The sequence below is a fragment of the Phyllopteryx taeniolatus genome, chromosome 21 (assembly GCF_024500385.1).
Source record: "Phyllopteryx taeniolatus isolate TA_2022b chromosome 21, UOR_Ptae_1.2, whole genome shotgun sequence".
Lineage (NCBI taxonomy): Eukaryota > Metazoa > Chordata > Actinopteri > Syngnathiformes > Syngnathidae > Phyllopteryx > Phyllopteryx taeniolatus.
This window is the reverse complement of record NC_084522.1, coordinates 4,154,158-4,173,479: the sequence shown is the minus strand read 5'-3', so window position 1 is coordinate 4,173,479 and position 19,322 is coordinate 4,154,158. Positions and strand designations below refer to the sequence as shown.

General features: G+C 42.4%; 4 protein-coding genes across 7 annotated transcripts; 1 reads left to right on the top strand and 3 right to left on the bottom strand.

Moving 5' to 3' along the window:
- The first annotated feature begins 1,011 nt into the window (after positions 1-1,011).
- On the top strand, positions 1,012-4,442 carry eif3i (eukaryotic translation initiation factor 3, subunit I). Its single transcript, XM_061760742.1, has 11 exons — positions 1,012-1,152; positions 1,384-1,476; positions 1,690-1,777; positions 1,860-1,925; positions 1,999-2,148; positions 2,521-2,648; positions 2,743-2,853; positions 3,384-3,473; positions 3,551-3,624; positions 4,042-4,134; positions 4,214-4,442. Exons 1-11 carry the CDS (start codon positions 1,150-1,152, stop codon positions 4,293-4,295), a joined length of 978 nt encoding a protein of 325 aa, XP_061616726.1. The 5' UTR covers positions 1,012-1,149; the 3' UTR covers positions 4,296-4,442.
- LOC133471264 (probable histone deacetylase 1-B) lies at positions 4,296-8,531 on the bottom strand. Of its 3 annotated transcripts, XM_061760668.1 has the most exons (12): positions 8,321-8,528; positions 7,793-7,905; positions 7,319-7,436; positions 7,168-7,242; positions 6,947-7,085; positions 6,682-6,823; positions 6,510-6,602; positions 6,321-6,429; positions 5,404-5,784; positions 5,057-5,212; positions 4,952-4,997; positions 4,296-4,884 (listed from the first exon to the last, which is right to left on the bottom strand). In XM_061760668.1, exons 1-12 carry the CDS (start codon positions 8,367-8,369, stop codon positions 4,860-4,862), a joined length of 1,446 nt encoding a protein of 481 aa, XP_061616652.1. In that variant the 5' UTR covers positions 8,370-8,528; the 3' UTR covers positions 4,296-4,859. The 3 variants fall into 3 exon arrangements, with proteins under 3 accessions (XP_061616652.1, XP_061616653.1, XP_061616654.1); XM_061760669.1 differs by lacking the exon at positions 4,952-4,997 and having other exon boundaries at positions 8,321-8,531; XM_061760670.1 differs by lacking the exon at positions 8,321-8,528 and having other exon boundaries at positions 7,319-7,434.
- Positions 8,532-9,403: 872 nt separating this feature from the next.
- Positions 9,404-16,899, bottom strand: sh3bgrl3 (SH3 domain binding glutamate-rich protein like 3). Of its 2 annotated transcripts, none has more exons than XM_061760796.1 (3): positions 16,760-16,899; positions 11,605-11,772; positions 9,404-10,626 (listed from the first exon to the last, which is right to left on the bottom strand). In XM_061760796.1, the coding sequence occupies exons 1-3, from the start codon at positions 16,796-16,798 to the stop codon at positions 10,561-10,563; spliced, it is 273 nt and encodes a 90-aa protein (XP_061616780.1). In that variant the 5' UTR covers positions 16,799-16,899; the 3' UTR covers positions 9,404-10,560. The 2 variants fall into 2 exon arrangements, with proteins under 2 accessions (XP_061616780.1, XP_061616779.1); XM_061760795.1 differs by lacking the exon at positions 16,760-16,899 and adding an exon at positions 12,661-12,799.
- On the bottom strand, positions 16,817-19,069 carry paqr7a (progestin and adipoQ receptor family member VII, a). Its single transcript, XM_061760737.1, has 2 exons — positions 18,940-19,069; positions 16,817-17,887 (listed from the first exon to the last, which is right to left on the bottom strand). Exon 2 carries the CDS (start codon positions 17,873-17,875, stop codon positions 16,817-16,819), a length of 1,059 nt encoding a protein of 352 aa, XP_061616721.1. The 5' UTR covers positions 17,876-17,887; positions 18,940-19,069.
- Positions 19,070-19,322: the final 253 nt, after the last annotated feature.

The window sequence follows — 19,322 nt, the reverse complement described above, 5'->3', positions numbered from 1 at the left end:
TTTCACTAAAAAAGTGTTTCACTTTTTGTATTAGATTCATCAAAAATATATTATTATATCAAAATGAAAATATTTTAGTTTAAAAAATTATATGTAGTTAATAAATAATACGTGATGTATTAAATATTTAATTTATAAAATATTTGAAATCATTTTACTATGTACTAATATTTATTACTGTTAGTTTTATGTCGAAATGAAAATTATTTATTAAAACTATTTCTATAATAAATTTTATATTTAATATAATTATCATTAAAATCGTATAATGTTTGGTAATAATTAGTAAAAATAAATGAAAAAATAGTATAATTAAAAAAATATCACATCTGCCTCACAGTTCTGAGGACCGGAGTACAAATCCGGCCTCGCCTGTGTGGAGTTTGCATGTCCTCCCCGTGCCTGCGTGGGCTTTCTCCTGGCACTCCGGTTTCCACATTCCAAAAACATGCGTGCGAGATTAATTTAAAGACTCGAAATTGTCCTTAGGTGTGACTGTGACTGCGAATGGTTGTTTGTTTATATGTGGCCTGCGATTGGCTGGCGACCAGTATAATATTATAACAGTAAATAAAATTGAAATAATTTAATTTGATTTTAAAATACTTTACCATACCATTTTACCATACTGTTCTATAAAATATTAACACATACAAAATATTTTCTAATAGAAATATTACTTTATTATATATTTAAAATACAAACTAAATAAATATCTACTTTTATTATTTATGTCCATGAAGATAAATGTAATCTTTCTTATTTTATAAATATAATTGTATACATTTTTAAATCATTTTACGATCTACTCATAAAAGGCGTGTACATTTTATTTAAAATGTAGATTATTTGTTTATTTTATATAATAATAATAATAATAATAGCAATCTAAAATACATACACACGAATTAAATGTATTGAAACACAATTAATACAAACAAAAATACAGTAAATATTATTTCGTGGCCAGTTACTTTACGCTCCAACACCTTAGAGGGCGCACTTGCGTATTTCTGCTGTTGGCCACTGTAATGACGTCAGTTCCGTTTCCCCCACAGCTTCGCCGAAAGAGACACGAGTGTTCATTTTCTCTCTCTCTTTGGACCTACGGACCTTTCTAGACCGAGTATTAACAGTCGGTTGGCAAACATGGTTCGTATATGATGTGCTTTGCTCATAGTATGCCCGTTTGTTTACTGAAATGCAGTACGTTACTGTAGTCTCGAGCCTGCCTCGTTAGCTGTCTCTGGAGGAAGAAGCAGCGCTGCTTAGAATTGCGTCTAGTCTATATTTTATAGCGTGGTTTGTGAGTGTTCGTCAAATAGTTGGTAAGCAAAAGCGCCATTTTTAATACACTGCTACGTGTCCCTGTCTTCTCCATAGAAACCCATTCTGCTTCAGGGCCACGAGAGGTCCATTACTCAGCTCAAGTACAACAGAGAAGGAGACCTCATCTTCTCCGTGGCCAAGGACACGGTGAGTTTGGCAACACTACTGCACAGTTAAACGCAATTAAGACACCGTTGTTCATACAAGTGCTTCGCAAACTGTAAAAACCCCAATTACTGCTTTCCTATTAGCCGTTTTACTACCATTTTTGAGTCAAAATACATATGCGGTGAACCACTGCCTGCTCATTCGCTATTCAAGATTATCTATATTTCTGTATATATATATTTTTTGTTTTAGGTTACAAATGTGTGGTACTCCGTCAACGGCGAGCGTCTGGGCACCTACAATGGACACACGGGAGCGGTGTGGTGTGTCGACTGCGATTGTATCCACAGAATTCCAAATGTATTGTTCTGTAAGTGTACCTCACTACCCGGTAGCAGCTTCCTTAGCACGTCCTTCTTCAGGGGACACCAAGAACGTGTTGACAGGTTCGGCCGACAACAGCTGTCGGCTGTGGGATTGCGAGACGGGTAAGTCAGCTGTTGTATTACGCTTAAAATCTGGCCAGTTATTGAGCCTGTCTTCAATGTGATGCGTTCACAGGTAAACAGTTGGCTTTGGTCAACACCAACTCTGCGGTCAGAACGTGCGGCTTCGACTTCAGCGGCAACATCATCATGTTCTCCACGGACAAGCAGATGGGCTACCAGTGCTTCCTCAACTTCTTTGACCTGCGGGATCCACAGCAAATTGGTAACATCATCACTAAGTTGAGATTTGACTATTATACAGAACCTGTGGAAATGGATCTGTTGCAGGTTCAAACCTGTGGCCATGTGGAAATGTTTTTTTTTTTTAACATTCTTAGCTGTCATACAAAAGACTACCCACTTATTTCCCCATTAGAAATAATGCAAATATAAATCGCTATTATCTGATAATAAAGCATTTGTTAACTGTTGAGGCAAAGTTTTAAGTAACATTTTATTTATGCACTGTCGTACAAAATGTTACGTTTTTTTTGTCATTTTAAAGTACTGTATAAATAAAGCTGAGTTGAGGTTCTCAGCTGGGGTGTAAGTGTAAAAAAATAAAATGAAAAGCTAAGCCCTTATTTTTGCACAGGCGACAATCAGCCGTACCTGACCGTCCCGTGCAACGACCACAAGATCACCAGCGCCGTATGGGGCCCGCTGGGCGAGTTTGTCATCGCCGGCCATGAGAATGGCGAGATCAACCAGTTCAGTGCCAAGGTGGGTGGCCGGCCGTCTTATTAGCAACCCTGCCATTAGTGCTTTGCACACATGCAGAATTGAGCGGTGTTCCGTTGTCGTTGTCGGCGGCCAGTCAGGGGACATCCTGAAAACAATCAAGGAGCACAGCAAGCAGATCAACGACATCCAGTCGTCGGTGGACCTCACCATGGTCATCACTGCGTCCAAGGACAACACTGCCAAGGTAACCACTTATTCTTGTTACGAGTCTTTGCTTGGTTAATTTTAGTTTTATTTGTTGTATTATTATTATTATTTCGGGCTGTGTTCGAAATCACTCCATATCCTTTAAATCGTTTATGAAGTGAGTTTGCTAATAAGTATAGCTGTTCAAATATGTAGTGCCCACATTGCTTGTTGAAAAATAGTCCCTAGTAAAATATATCCCATGATGCATTGCGGTGATAAAGAAAAAAATTCTCATTTGTGTTGTTTTCAAAATTTCAATTGAGTTACACAGGTTATAAGTCACACAATGGTGGAAGAAGTTTTTAAATGTTTTCTTATATATATATATCACACCAAAACCTGGCATTTGGACACAGGTGGCGTGAACAGGACAAATACAAAATGAGAACACTCATGTAGAATTTGGCACGCATGCGCGGGTATAGCTAGTCAAAGATTTGCTTGTGCATACATACAATTATAGCTTTCCAACAATAATGCTCACTTTTGTTAGTTATAATATTTGTCACGTTGGACGCTCCTCAGCTCTTTGACTCAGCCTCCCTGGACCACATCAAGACCTTCAGGACAGAGCGACCCGTCAACTCCGCCTCCATCTCGCCCATCATGGACCACGTAAGTTGCCCCTGCAGTCAGGTCAGTGTGTGTGTGTGTGTCTTCAACACTCACTTTGAGATGCGTGTGCGAAACAGGTGGTAATGGGTGGCGGTCAGGAGGCCATGGAGGTGACCACCACCTCCACCAGGGTTGGCAAGTTCGAGGCCAGGTGAGACACCAACATTCCTTATTTAGTGGATTGAATCATACAATTTATGTAAAATGTTTCATTCTAGACTCTGCACTGGAAAGTCTTGGGTTTTGTTTTTTGCTACCAGATTACATTATTAATACATTTTTGGAGAGCAATTTCATGTAATATTCTTAATTTCTGAAGAGACGTTTGAATAAAATTTAGATTTCAAGAAATGGAAGCTCACTCTGCTGGCTGTAGAAAGTGTGTACTATTGACAATGTAATAAAAACAATTAACAATGGCTATCCTATTTGATTAATTTAACGTTGTCATGGGGGGGTGGTTAAAAATCTGAAATTATATTTCTGTAAAGATTTTATTTTCAGACCATATTGCCCAGCCCTATGCTTGGTTATTGTTCTTTCAATTAAACATGCATGTGACTCTCAGGTTCTTCCACGCTGCCTATGAGGAGGAGTTCGGCAGAGTCAAGGGACATTTCGGACCCATCAACTGTGTGTCGTTCCACCCAGACGGAAAGAGGTAAGCAAACCCGTCCACAAGCACCAGTTGGTGTGATTTTTATTCTGCTAATGTATGTATTCTGCGGCACGTGTTCCAGTTACAGCAGCGGAGGAGAGGACGGGTACGTGAGGATTCACTACTTTGACCCGCACTACTTTGACTTCGAGCTGGAGGTGTGAAAAACACGCACGCCACCAGGCGTTTTGAGACTCATGCCTAGTGGGCATCCAAAGCAGGTCCTTTTTTTTTTAAACATTTTGCCATAAGACTTGACACCCCCTCGTAACACCATTTCTACCACCTTCAACTAAACAGTTCCAACTTCATATAGCGCCTGTGTGATTTGTCCAAAATTAACTCGTTTCTATTTTTTATTTTTTATTTTTGGAATTTTTATTACAAAGTCAAAAGTCCGGGTAGCAAGATCACATCAACTTTGTACACGACCACAAAATAAGCTTGACTTGCTTATATATATATATATATATATATATATATATATAAATAAAATAAAAATAACTTAAGAGTGGAGCGACAGCAAGGAAGATCATAATTACACGCATTCAGTCATTATTACAAATAGGATGAGGGTCATTTGAGCAAGGATGGGTTTCTTCATCTTGGATGGAGCACAAACAATGACGAGGTTGTTTTGGTCTACATGGTGCATTGGGCGGGTGGCGCTTAACACTGGCAACGGGGTATGTGCTCCCATAAGCACGGCAGTCAAAGCACTTCTGTCTTCAAGTAGTCTTCACTTCTTTTGTTCTAAAAAAAGTTAAACATATCAAACATTGCTGTGTAAACACAAAGTTATTGAGTCAAATGATCTTACGCTGAAGTATCCATCTTTTCCTCCTCCTTGAGATCATCATTCACATCTACAAAGCAGGAAAAAAAGTGATGTGTACATTTCCCCCATTAAAGAAAAACTGATTACCTTTCTTTTCGTCCATGATGCGCTCCTCCTCTTTCTTCACCCGCTTGGCCTTCTTGTGATTAGTCACATTCCGCCGGCCGCCTCCTTGCCCCTCAGCCTCATCCTCCGAGTCGGAGAACTCCTCGTCGCACGCTATTCTCTTGTCATGTGCGCGGACTTAAGAACAAAGCAAACGCCATGGCATTATTATTTTTGCACTGCTTATTTTACACCTTTCAGCACCAACAGAATGGGTTGTCTCAGCAATCTTCTGTTTTTGGAGGTAGTATAAGGTGCTCATCTACATTTTCCCCCCATGTTGCTGTTCCGTGGAACGGGGCTAAAAAGTTGTCCGCCTTCAGACATACTGGAAATGCGTTTGTCCGGGTCCTCGTCGTCCTCATCGGCGCTGTCGGGGTGCGGTGCGTCCTCGGGTATGGCCCGCATCTGGACGCCGGGCGCGTGCGGCAGCATGCGCAGGTTCTCAAAAAGGCGCTGCTTGATCTTCTCCAGGTACTCGTCGGTGTTCTGGTTGGTCATGTTGGAAGGGCTAATGTGCAGCTTGAAGTCTGGCCCGAAGTACTCGAAGTAGTCGTTGTAGGGCAGTTCGTTGGGGATGGAGCAGTCCAGCGCCACCGCAGTCTCGTAGGTCCAGCAGCGCGCCACGTTGCGGATAGTGTAGCCGCCCCCGCCCAGCATCAGCAGCGGCAGGTTGAAGCTCTTCATGTACTCCACGCACTTTGCATGACCTGGAAAAAAGTATTCCATGACAGTCACCACTGTATAAACTCGAACCTAATGGAGTGACCAGGAAGGTGTCTGCAGACCAATACTGTCAGCTAGTGGCCCTTTATAGTCACAGCTGGGAATAAGTGCATTAGCATCCTAAGGAACTGTAATTTAATGATCATATTGTACTGAGCAGACACTTTCCCATTATCTACTACTTATATACATACTTTTTACACAGACACTTTATACTGTATAGACACTGAACCAAAAAAAAAAAAAAAAAAGGTGGATGGATTATTTCGGCAAAGGAGAAGTGCTCACAATGTCGATTTTAGATTTGTGGGCAATATTTGAGAGAAATAGGCCTTTTTAATACACAGAAAAAAGTCTTAGCTCTTTGAGTTCAGCTCATGAAAAACAGAGCCAAAAACAAGTTGTTAATGTTTTTTGTCAATGTACATATGTTTTATAAGTTCCTCATTTGAGACTTGCAATTGTGTAGTTGGTCCCATTTTTGTTGATTCTCTTCATGACAATTTTTGCTTGGTGGTACCTTTGATGGTGAGGTTAAAGCAGCCCAGTCTGTCGCCTGACAGGGAGTCGGCACCACACTGCAGGACCACTGCACTCGGCTGGTACATCTCCATCACTTTGGCCATGATCTAACACACAAGCACACTTATTCATACTGCACATATTGACTTGACAGAGTCAATAAAAGAGAGTTGATAAAAGCACTTACAGGTTTGAAGATGGCCTCGTAAGACTCGTCGTCGATGCCATCTCTCAGTGGATAGTTGACAGCGTAGTACTTTCCTTTCCCGGCGCCGATGTCCTACAAGTGAATGCATCAGGAGCGTTACTGTTTTGTGAACTGTCGCCGGAGGGGCCCGAGCTGGGCAAATCCTACCTACCCTTAGGTCTCCGGTGCCCGGGAAGTACTCTCCGTACTTGTGGAAGGAGACGGTCATGACACGGTCGGTGGTGTAGAAAGCCTCCTCCACGCCGTCGCCGTGGTGGATGTCGATGTCGATGTACAGCACACGCTGGTGGTACCTGTATACACCGACAGAGCAGCGGACATTTTAGGAGACAGGATTGGACACGCGGTCAACACTGCTCGGAAATTACATTATCTACATAGGAATCCTTTTAAAGACTCTTAAAAAAATTTATTACTTAAGCAGCTCAAGGATGGCGAGCACAATGTCGTTGACGTAGCAGAAACCAGACGCCTCAGACTTCTTGGCGTGGTGGAGCCCCCCCGCCCAGTTGACAGCGATGTCGGTCTGTTGCTTGTTAAGCTTCACCGCGCCCGCTGGAAAAACATAATACATACGTGGATGAAACGCGTCCTGGCGAGAATATTAAGGGACGTCCGCTTGGTTGGACAAACGCACCCACGGAGCCACCTGTGGAGAGCTGGCAGAACTCGAACAGGCCGTCAAACACTGGACAGTCTTCTCCCACATTGACTGTGAGGAAAATACAAGTGGGTGAGTTGAAATGTGCACATTTTACATATGATTTCAAAAAAAAAAAAAAACTCACATCTTTGCATCTGCTTGCTGTATTCCGACATGTTGTCCGGCCGGATGGACCTGAGGAACTTGATGTAGTCGTCGCTGTGGTACTTTGTCATCTCCTCGCCGCTTGCTTTGTGCGGCCTCTTTGGACACATCATGTATGTATGAGCCAAAATTAAGACAGTCAAATAATAAACTCTTATTTTTACCATTTTAAATGTAAATAGATGGACTTTTTTTTAATAAAAACAAATAGAAAAATTTTTTTTTTGTAGAGCTCAGTACAGTAATTATTTTTAATAAATTACCTGACTATTTTTAAATTGCTTTATTCATGAAAACAAAAACTTTACAATTCCTTATTTGTAAATTTTGATGGTTTGATGGATTTAACATCATATTTTAAAATGGTTCAATAAAATTTGAGATACCCCCAAAAATATATACCAGTACATTTAACCCCAAAAAAATTTGGTTGTGATTAGCATTCGCTCCTCACATAGATCTCCATCTTCCTGTACAGGCCATAGTTGAGGAGCAGGTTGTGTGTCATGCGGATCCTGTGCGGCTTCATCGGGTGGCCCTGGCCGTAGTAGTAGTTCCCCACGTCACCTGGGCCCAAAACAAAAATGATAATTATTCTTAACACTTGGCGAATTCACACTTGAATTCTAATTGACGGGCAGGAAAGTTAGCAAGGCTCTTTAGCATCCAATGGCGAAAGTGGGACCACTGCCAAACTCACAGTATTCAACATACCAAATAGGTGTTTGTAACGCGTTCAAATTTATAAAGTGGTTTAGTCTTAGTTTGACTACACAATATTATCACGTGTGCGTTCATACTAGCAGCTATGTTAGCTTAGCACGGAGCTAGTTAGCTGTAGGTTGCCAAGCCGGCTAGCCCGACCGACCGGCGTCGCACTTTTAAGCGGTATCACTCGTATGTTTCAAAGCATTCACAGCTCGCCCAAAGCGCCGTTAAATGTCTTTAAAAACGCGAGGGATGCACAAAGGGGGATATTTACCGTCGTAGTAATAGCAAACTTTCTTTTTTGTTCCTTGCGACGGCGCCATTTCACACCCAATTAAGCCACTACTTCTTGATTTAGGCTCACACACCGGCGCCTGGCTGGTGTGTGGTCGCCAGCCAATCGCGGAGGATTCTTGGCACCGCCCGGCTGGGAGGCGCCGATATCAAAACGAGTCGGCGCCAACAATGAGAAGTCTCGGCTCGATTTCCTCGTAACTCATATGGAAGCCTGTTTATGCCAAAAGTATCAATGTGAAGGCAATTACGATAGCTAACTCTATTTAAAAATGTGGAAATGATATTTAATCATTATAATCAACCTAGTTAATAATAATGTATTGCATAACTCATTTATGTGTTTATGTACATTTTATTTATTGAGACGGATGGAAATAATCACTGAAAATATACACTACAATGTATGTATATATTGTGGAGCAATATATAAATTGTACATATATATGGATTTTATTTTAAATATATAAATAAAGAAGGAGCTAAGCGGAAAGGCGTAGCTCTCAATTTACCGGTCGATCTACGTTCCTACCCTCACCTACCGAAAGAACAAGATCCCGGATACAAAGCGGCCGAAAGGAGTTTCCTCCGCAGGGTGTCCGGACTCTCCCTTAGAGATAGGGTGAGAAGCTCGGTCATCCGGGAGGAGCTCAGAGTAGAGCCGCTGCTCCTCCGCATCGAGAAGAGCCAGATGAGGTGGCTGGGGCATCTGATTCGGATGCCTCCCGGACGCCTCCCCGGTGAGGTGTTTCGGGCATGTCCCACCGGGAGGAGCCGGAGAGACTACGTCTTTCGGCTGGCCTGGGAACGCCTCGGAATCCCCCCGGAAGAGCTGAACGAAGTGGCTGGGGAGAGGGATGTCTGGGCGTCCCTGCTAAAGCTACTAAGTGCACTATGGTCACAATAGCTAAATATTTGCTTTGGCTTGAAAATATATTAAAACATTTGAGAAAACAACAAAACATGCCCCCAAAATTAATAAGCATATTTCACTTTCATATTTTATATTCTTAAATACAATTGCGATAATCATAAAAATATGAAATAATCCAAACAGTTTGAGTCAACTCCATTTTTTATTTTTGCAACCCATTCATCACATATCACAATCTTCTTGGAAGATAACAGCATTTTATTCCCTATTTTCTTCTACTTGTTGTCATTTTGGCCAAGGGGAATTGGTCCAAACACAAAGCAAAGAGCTCAGACATGGAATGTGATCGGAACATAACACAAGCATACGGACATACAAAACAAGCCTTCATATTTCCCCATATGGTGAGAGGTCCATTGAAACACACCAGCCTAGTACTGTGTTACTGTTTCAGTGCATAAGGTCTTAGAATGGTCATAGCCCTGGACCAGCTACATGGTTGAACACAAGTCGTGGTGTATTTTTGGTCATTTTCAGTCAACAGTACAACATTTAAAGTGGAAATAAGAAGGGAATTACAAACAGCTCGTGACATTCTGAAATGTTCTGACAAAAGTAATGCATTTTGTTTTTCACATTTTTGGCTCGTCTTGACAGACAAACCAAGTGAGGATGCTTCAAATACTTGGTGGATGCATCTTCAAATTCAGCCTTCACTTCTACGTCAGTGCAAACCCCAAAGTGGTACGCCCCAAAAAAGTGCTACAATTTGGAGTAAGCGTCACGATGACCATAGATCAGGAAATAGTAGTTACTGATACAAACATCAGACAGATAGTCTACATTCTACTATAATTTTGGAAGCCATTTTGTTTGGACTTAAGATCTTCCACTGTGTATGGTAGATTTTTTTTACATGGCCAAAATATGTTTAAAAAAAAAAAAAATAACTGTGTAAACCAGCAAAAACTCCTGAACTAACAGCTTCTGTAATAATGTGTTATTATTAAGACTTCCAATATTGAGATCAGGGTTTCCCCAAAATGGGCACTCTAGGACAAAAAATGGCTGCCAATTGTCCCAGAAAGTTTTGTTTTTAAATCATTTAACCTTGCATGTGCAACATGGGAATGTGGTAAGTTAAAGGCTCTAGGACCAAGACCACATCATTAAGACTGAGTGATGATGGTGATTTGTGGATTAATTTCAAGACACGCTTGGTTGACGCCTATGCTTAAACCAAGACGCATGTTGAGGATATTTGGCATTCTTCATTATGGCATTTGATGAAAGTCAAAGGGGGCTTCAGTGTGGTTGACGGGTGATGGGGGTTGGAGGGGTATGATTCACGCTAGTTTCAGGAACTGGTCCACCGTGTCCGCCTCCACCGCCTCGGAGAACATTTCGTAATCCTGCAATGGGGAAAATAGGAATAATTAGTGTGAAACTGCAAAAACCACGCCGCATTGAATGCATTATCAGTTAAGTTATCACACTTACAACAGAGGAGAACGAGGGTCGTAATTTTGTCTCGTCGCGTATTCCTAAATGTTACTGCTTAACCAAAGAGCAACCAGTAATGGTTTAACCCATAAGGGTCTCGACTAAAGTGGACCCCGGCAGTTCAGTTGCATGAGATAGGAACCGATCCTGACTGCAAATAAATCTTGGCAAATAATTGACACTCTCCTAAAAGTAACGACAACCCCAATTCCAATGAATTTGGGACGTTGTGTTAAACATAAATAAAAACAGAATACAATGATTTGTAAATCATGTTCAACCTATATTTAATTGAATACAATACAAAGACAGGATATTTAATGTTCAAACTAATAAACTTTATTGTTTTTAGCAAATACCATGTTTTCACGACCATAAGGCGCACTTAAAAGTCTTACATTTTCTCCAAAATGGACGGGGCGCCTTATGTGTGCACCGAGTTCCAAAATCTGTAAATGTTGTTGTGTGACTTTGACGAGCACTCCGCTTGACTGACCGGAAGCATTTCCTGCCGACACGCTGCTTATATAGAGGAAAGGCAGACCTTAAAGGGGGAAGGGTGCGCGTGAAAGAGGACGCTAAAGGCACGCCACCAGTAGGTATATAGCGCCGGTATGTGCATTGTGCAAAACAACATCGGTTTGGCTGAGGACCCCCGAAAATGGCACCTATGAAGAGACGCGCTTACGAAGCACAGTTTAAACTGCAAGCTATCAGTTACGCGGAGGAACACGGGAATCGAGCAGCCGCGAGAGAATTCAAGCCTATGTTCTGAACTGTTATTGATCTACTGAAAAATTTGGATCTTAATTCACATCACCCGATTTCCCTTGGGGAAAATACACTTTCACGTTGCAGGTGAACAACAGCAGCGGACGGTTCCTCACCCCGCAGTACTGGTCCTCGTTGAAGAGTTGCGGCGGGACGGCCGCCGGGTTCCCCACTTTGCTGCGCATCTCGTCGCGCAGCTCGCCGCCGACAGAGATGTCGACCAGCTCGTACTGGATGCTTTTGCTGTCCAAGATGCGCATCACGTCCGCCTGCTGGGACTTGATCTGCCAAGAAAAAGTCAGTTTAAACGCACAAAAATTGCATTTTATCAATGGGGGGGACGTGGCATTTACTTATTGCTAAATATCAGCTATATCAAATGATTTTTTTTTTTTTGTCTTAAGGTTTGGTGGGGCACACAGGAAGTTGGGTGTGGATGTGTGTAACTTGACCACACCAAAGCTCGAGAGCACCAACTGGAAATTATTCTTGAACTTGAATTTATCGACTATATATTTTCAAATTCTTTATGTCAATAAATGTTCCTAACCTTACAAAACAGGGGGCAGTTGGGAACCATGATTTGAAACCCAAACTAAAAACCCTAACACAGGATAGAAACCCAAACCCTGGCTACAAACCTTATTTTCAAAATCAAACTTTGAAACAGACACCTTCCACTGAAACCCTAACAATTGCTAAACCCTTACCCTTGCTGCAAAAGAAAAAAAAAAAGCATGAATAGACAAATTCCTTGAATCTTTGGTCCCCCAATGCAGTGCAAAAGCAGTATCAGATGGCAAGCAAATATTTTTACATTGTATTTTATTTTTTTAAGTGACTTTTTTCCCCCTATGCGATGGGGTGGGTCCGGGGGGGGTTCCACGCTGTCTGCCCTTCTTTCACCGTCACCGAACGAATTCTCGTAGGTGTTTTAAACCCAACAACTAACTTGACGCGAACCATGCAGTTGTCCAACACACATCGTTGGTCTTCTTTTTTTTTTTTCTTTTTGAGTACGTTTAATGGCTAAAAAAAACAAAAACATTGCTCCTAACGCTGTCGTCCGCGGGCCCGCCAGGAGGAAGCTAGCGAGCCAAGCTGGGTGTGTCTCGTACGAGGCTCGCGACTTAACAGAAGAGGAAAAACCGACATTCTGCTGAACGACTCACCGTCCGCGAGGCAGTTACAGTGGTGTAGTACAGTTTAATCGCCATTTTTTCTTTCGTCCCGCTTCTTCTCTTCCTCCCTTTTCCGTGGTGGTGCTCGTCTCGCAGTGGGCCTCACGTGATCGCGTCAATTTGTTTGCGGAAGGAAGTGTGAAGCATCGGTAGTGAGGGGACTTCAAAATAAAACGGCTGTGTAGCGTGTTACCCTTTAACACCTCAAATTTGAAATAAAACAAACTGTCAATAAAAGTGCAAGTGATATCACAAAAATAGGGCATTTGTAGTTTTTTTAAAAGTCATCCAAAATGTAATTAATCACACATACCTATTTTTTAAAGATAAATAGGTTGTGCGAATAACCATAAGAATTTAATTTCAGGCACACAGCCCATTCAAAACCATGCCGAAAAAAGAAATTCAAATTACTGTATCTGTCCTATAATCACTTGAAAAGAGCATATCGCTACCGTTGGGCGGAGTCCTTTCAGCTCCAAAACCATCACTTTTCCGGAAACTAGAAAAAAACGGCATGTTTTTTGAGCCATTTACATTGGTAGATTGGTCAATAATTTACAACCCCAATTCCAGTGAAGTTGGGACATTGTTAAACATAAATAAAAACAGAATACAATGATTTGCAAATCATGTTCCACCTATATTTAATTGAATACACTACGAAGACAAGATATTTAATGTTCAAACTAATCAACTTTATTGTTTTTAGCAAATAATCATTAACTTATAATTTTATGGCTGCAACACGTTCCAAAAAAGCTGGGACAGGTGGCAAAAAAGACGGAGAAAGTTGAGGAATGCTCATCAAACACCTGTTTGGAACGTCCCACAGGTGAACAATACAATTCTAAGTTAATGATTATTTGCTAAAAACAATAAAGTTGATCAGTTTGAACATTAAATATCTTGTTATTTGTAGTGTATTCAATTAAATATCGGTTGAACATGATTTGCAAATCATTGTATTGTGGTTTTATTTATGTTTTAACACAATGTCCCAACTTCATTGGAATTGGGGTTGCATAAAAATAACAGACCCACGGGAGAACTGACCAATAGTATTGATTTGTAAATTTAAAAAAGAAATAAATATATATATGAAATTGACCAAATTTGGACAAAGGAGGTTTCGGCCTGGCAGTGACGATATTTTTTTGTGGAGGTGATTTCAATTCATGAAGGTCTTCATGAGGGAAATGTGCACCAACTGCATTTAGACAATCCAAAGGCCCCAAAAATAATAAAAATGCTTCTCCACGATTTCCAAAAACACTGTGCTGACAGTGGGTTTGGTTTTGTCCTCTGCGGAACCATAATTATCAGCTTTACGGACACATTATGCTGACGGATAAGGTCTAATCAGTAGTCTGAGGTCAGCTGTGCAGTGTGGCGTGTTGAATGCTTGGCAATGTTTTCAGCGTCATTAAGTCCCGTGTTTAATTGGGGGGGACTTATTGCCGAGGACGTGGAGGGTCTCTTCATTCGTCTGCTGTGAGTCACACACAGGCAATGTCGGGTGACAGTCCCAAACCGCCACGTCATTCGGCTCGTTCACTTTTTATTTTAAATGAGTACTTTCCATGTGTCTTAGTAACATGTCTTTTTTGTCCAAATACTCCAAGGAATAACAATTACGTCCCACTTTACACCTTTGAGCCCGAGCGACAAACTTGCCCTAATCTGTACTTCCTGGCTTTGGGACGTTGACACGTGTTTTGGTGCGGCCCTGCTGTCCTTTGGAAGTGACTCTGGATCTTGGACCCGCCAAGTTTCCCAGTTGTGGGCGGAGATACTTGGTGTGAGGGTGGTTATAATGCTAATTAAGCCCACTGTTACATCACAATTTGGCTCACAGACACATTTTAAGAAATAGGATGCTTACAATAGCTTTACTTGGTTGTTTAATGTCACCCAACAATTCGAATACAGGACAATTAAGAGTCAATTTTCATTAAGTTTTCCCTTTTAAGAGTGACCAGTCCAACCGAGGCACGAGGGCCGTACACGCGTCGGTTTTGGCTTTCCAAAAGTATAAAACCATCACTTTCAGTGCAATTTATTCCCTTCCAAATCACTTCAGGACACGTGTATCTTTTCCCTCCAGTACAGAAGGAGGCTACCCGTCAGCCCCGAAGACACGTTGTGCTTATTTGTATCGTGTCAAACGAGGCACTCATTTGCTCAATCACGGGAGCATCGACACAACGCGCATCCGTATGCAAATGCCACGCTGAGGCCACGGCGGGTGGAACACGGGCTTTCAAAGGCTGCCATGGAGACCGAACAAGCGGTGCAAGACCTCCGTGCGAGAACTTCTCCCCGTGTGCTGCATGTGAATATCGCAGTAGCATTTTCCCCTTCAAGGATGACTGAAGAACAGCAAATAAAAGCGATGTTGTTCACTTATTTCGCAGTAAATTCATTGTTGTATAGTAAAAATGCTTGACGGGAAAATTGGAAAACAGTCGAGTGGATTATTTTTTCCTCCCCGTAGGAAATAACATCCAGTCATACTTCCAGGGGAAAAAAAGCACAACACGCACACATCTCCACTTTGAATGTTTTCCACTGTACATTTTGGAAACTATGAAGGCAAAAAAAAAAAAAAAAAAAAAAGCCGATTGGGTTTCATAGAAACAACACAACATGAGAGACAGCTTTGGGCCGTTACGCAACATTCTTGTTGTCACTCAAAATTATCGGCACTGAACGACACCAGGGGCTTGGCTATATTATTTCCAACAACAGTGATTGTTCCTGGCAGGACAGTGTTGATTTTCCACATTCCACCAAGCTCTAAAGTTGCCCCTATTTGTGTGCATTTAACGCGGTTTTCTGCCAGTATAATTGCACTTAATGTGTTCACACAAACACTCACGAGATTGTCAATAAGACTGCGCGAATATAAGATGCATGGTGCGAAATCCCTTCTCCTTTGCAAACATCCCACCGTGTATTCAGTTCACGTAAAAGTGCTATTAAAAAGGACCCTCATCTTAATGCACAAAACAAAACACATAAACATTAATAAATGTGCTAATGAGCATGTGGGTCACATCTCTATTGCTTATTACTGTACCGATACGCTGAATTGTCCATTTACATATTGGCCGTCGCACCGGTAAAGTTAATGACTGTCTAGCAATAATTTTGTCTGGGAAAAAAATTATTTTGAATTATTTAAATAATACAAACGATAACAGGTACACCAACAGTCTGTTGAGATCCAGTACAAGTGCTGTACAAAGAATATTTGATCGAAGAGTGCCTAATTTTACTTTATTTTGTAGTATGAGTTTGTTGTTGTTGTATGACACTGTGGTCAAACATTTTGTATGTTTAAAAAAAAAAAAATGTATTACAGTTTATAGACGAGTCCAAAATTAGAGTGGGGTGTCTGCAGTGTAGTAGTACCACATTGTACTGCAACATGCAGGACAACACTGACATCTACTCGAAGACATGCAGTGTAATTAACAGTAAGAAGAAGAGGCAGAGAAGATCCCCTACTAAGTTGCAGTAATAGTCATTACCCCAGTGCAAACACAATATATGCCCGTGAATATTGTTGTATGATCTCTTTGTATGTGTCGCTGCTCCGTGTGTGTGAAAGTAGCAGTTGCTTGAACTTTTGTAAGTACCATAACATCTATGCTAATTACCGTTAGTCCGCCGATAGCATTTTCCATTACATGTTAGCAGACTTTCATGAAAGAAATGATATGGTTTCGTTGAACATTTCGGTGTTTAAATATACCATTTTTATATCGCTTTTGTTTTGTGTGTCAGCTTTCCAGTAAACTTCAACCAGGTTTGACAAATGGCTTGAAGCAAGCACACATTGTCTCTTATCCCATTTTTTGACAGCTATAGAGTGACAAGAGGCGCTAAGGAATACTTTAAAAAAAGAGTGCTTTAATAAGTTTAAACTGCATGGGAGGTGTAAAAACGGATTATTGCAGATTTTTATCACTCACGAGTTATTCTTGAAGGTATCCTCCGCAATAAACACTGTTCACTGTATTGTTAAATAAATACATCACGTTTGATAGCGCTCTTGTATTGGATCTCATTAGGTGTACTGTACCTGATATTTTGCAGTAGTACTCCAGGTATCAGTGCACATGACTCATTAGTTCCTGTTTCACTCGGACTTGTCCTGGCGGTCCAGCAGACGTTTGGCCTTCCTCAGCATGAAGGCGGCGATGAGGACGCACACGAGCAGCGTCAGCACGTACAGGGCGGCGAAGAGCGCCGGGTCGTCTGCGGCGTGGAGCCGCGCGTACACTCCCCGCCGCCCGCCGTAGTCCAAGTACGAAGCGTGGATCTGACACATGGTGCAGCAGGAGAGCAGAACGTGGAACAGCTGATGGCCCTGACCCAGGAAGTCGCAACCTCCGGGCCAGCAGCGCTCCAGCACGGGGAAGGCGAAGAAGAAGGCGCAGCCCAGGAAGAAGGCAATGTGGCTTAGGTGGTACACGACGGCCGGGTCGGGGTCGCCGACGACGACTCTGTGCACCACAGGGCTGATGTCCCACATGTAGGTGATGGTGGACGGCGCCACCTGGCCCACTTTACGCACCCAAGGCGGCAGGGTGTGGTTCCGGTACTTACCGTAGCAGCATCCCAGACACGAGAGCCAGCTGAGCAGCGCCGCCACAGGCATGAAGACGGCCCCCGCGCGCCGGTGCAACCCTTCCTCGGCCGCATAGTAGTAGTGCACCACCGCGCTGCCGTACTGGTACTGCGCCACGCCCACGTAGTCCAGGAAGAAGAAGGCGTAGTGGCACATCTCTGACTTGCTGCCCAGGAGGTGCGCCGCCACGCTCCACGCCGTGTAGTTGAGCGCCGACAGGATGAGGATCAGCAAGGGCCACGCGTGCGGGTCCCGCACCAAATCCACTGTCTGCGCCACGTGGCTCATCTTGGCCAGGAGAGCCAGGAAGGCGAGCAGGTGCGTCCAGATGTTGACGGTCTCGTTGTGGCGGCGGAAGGCAGACAGGAAGTAGTAGCGCCAGCGTCGGTGGAGAGGCCGGTAGCCGGCGCGAACGTAGCGCTCGCGGAAGAAGTGGGGCACCTCGGTGTCGCGCACGGTGCCGGGCATGGAGGGAGACGCCTCGGAGGTCAGCAGGCGGGGGACCTGCTTGATATGCTGCAGGCTGATGAAGAGGCGCCCGATTCGCTCCATCACGATGGTCGTCATGGCGGCTGCAAGCTGCGGGCAAGTAAGAAAAACTGTTTTAGGACCCGAACAGAGTGGCGTACTTGCCATTAAATTTGCCTTTTATTTGGAGCAGAATTTTAGAATGCACGGACTTTCTGTCGCCGCTTCATTTTCCTCACAACTGTGCCAAAAAGTTTCTTTTTCTACAGTCTTCCTGAATCAAATTTGTGTGTGTAGAGTAACAAGGTGGAATAGTCCATTGCATGAGAAGGGAGGGTGTGCAGTCTAAATGATCACGATAGATTAAGCATTTTGAAGTGTTTTATGGCACATGGATTAAGAACAAGAACAATAATAGTGGCTTTAAATCAAAGAAAACTTGATTAATTCATTTTGAGCAGACTTTTGGGGCCCCTGGGAATATTGGGGGTCCTGGGCAATTGCCTGAGAAACACTCAAACTGCTTTCCATAGACAAGACTGACCAAATGCTGGAGTCCATTTCCAGTCATTAGAAACTTGAACTGCTTCATTAAATACACCTTCACAACACATAAATATATTTGAGACAAATAAAAATCTATATTATGAAAAATACTTAAAAAAAAAAAATCTAATTAAAACATCAATGTAGCATTAAAAACATTTGTCTTATTACTACGTATAGCTATACTATGTGTATTATGTATTCATTTTATTGGGTGTATATTATACCACGGAGTTTATATACTGGTCAAATCTGATCAATTTGTAAAAATATGAAACTTGAGAATTTACACAATCAGGTATACTACTACCTGTATGTGACGTCACACTGGCTCCACCCCCTGGACTCAAGACAGAAGACGAATTGAGGGACTCTGTTCAATAAACGTTTACCTATTATTATTTTAACTTGAAGTCAAACCGAAATAACTTGACTCAGTAATTCTACACATGTGAAAATGAACATATGTAAAACCGGAGCAATCTTATCTGACGTCGTGCATTCGACTTGAGGGGCGAACAAGTTGGGGAAGTTGGGGAAGTTGTTTCTCTCGCACTTTTTTGGCTGTCATGGAGATGTTATAAGTTGCCATTAGCGTTAAGTCGCTTTTTTCTCACCGTTTCGTCCGCCTTTTTCGCCACAAAACAGCCTCGACCCTGCGTCCGTCCGCCCGCTTGCTGTCGTCTTCCTCGCCCAGATGAGAAATATGCAGATGATGGGGGTCGGCGGGGGGGGGGGCGTCAAATTCACAAACGGAAGTGAAGCGGAACAACTCGCGGGCGTGACCTACAAAATAAAAGCACACGTGGGGAAAAACTGCAAGTGAGTAGAATTGCTCAGAGGGACGGCATCATACGCGAATCGTTCAGTGCTAGCACTTTGCATTTGCTGGTGGCAAAAAAAATAAAATAAAAAAGAGGACGTTGAAGTTCTTTCTATCTGTCATATGATTTATCGCAACAGCTTTTACTTTGGAAAGAGTGATGAGCTTGTTGAAAAG

Excerpts from the sequence above, each read along its gene's own strand:
- sh3bgrl3 (XM_061760795.1), bottom strand. The coding sequence starts at position 12,705 with ATGGCGATTAAACTGTACTACACCACTGTAACTGCCTCGCGGACG. Across the intron at positions 11,773-12,660 it reads CTGTAACTGCCTCGCGGACG|ATCAAGTCCCAGCAGGCGGA; the intron begins GTGAGTCGTTCA and ends TTTTCTTGGCAG. Across the intron at positions 10,627-11,604 it reads ACGAGGACCAGTACTGCGGG|GATTACGAAATGTTCTCCGA; the intron begins GTGAGGAACCGT and ends TCCCCATTGCAG.
- paqr7a (XM_061760737.1), bottom strand. The coding sequence starts at position 17,875 with ATGACGACCATCGTGATGGAGCGAATCGGGCGCCTCTTCATCAGCCTG.
- LOC133471264 (XM_061760668.1), bottom strand. The coding sequence starts at position 8,369 with ATGGCGCCGTCGCAAGGAACAAAAAAGAAAGTTTGCTATTACTACGAC. Across the intron at positions 7,906-8,320 it reads AGTTTGCTATTACTACGACG|GTGACGTGGGGAACTACTAC; the intron begins GTAAATATCCCC and ends TTTTGGGCCCAG. Across the intron at positions 6,824-6,946 it reads GCCATCCTTGAGCTGCTTAA|GTACCACCAGCGTGTGCTGT; the intron begins GTAATAAATTTT and ends CGGTGTATACAG.
- eif3i (XM_061760742.1), top strand. Across the intron at positions 1,926-1,998 it reads GCTGTGGGATTGCGAGACGG|GTAAACAGTTGGCTTTGGTC; the intron begins GTAAGTCAGCTG and ends ATGCGTTCACAG. Across the intron at positions 4,135-4,213 it reads TTCCACCCAGACGGAAAGAG|TTACAGCAGCGGAGGAGAGG; the intron begins GTAAGCAAACCC and ends CACGTGTTCCAG.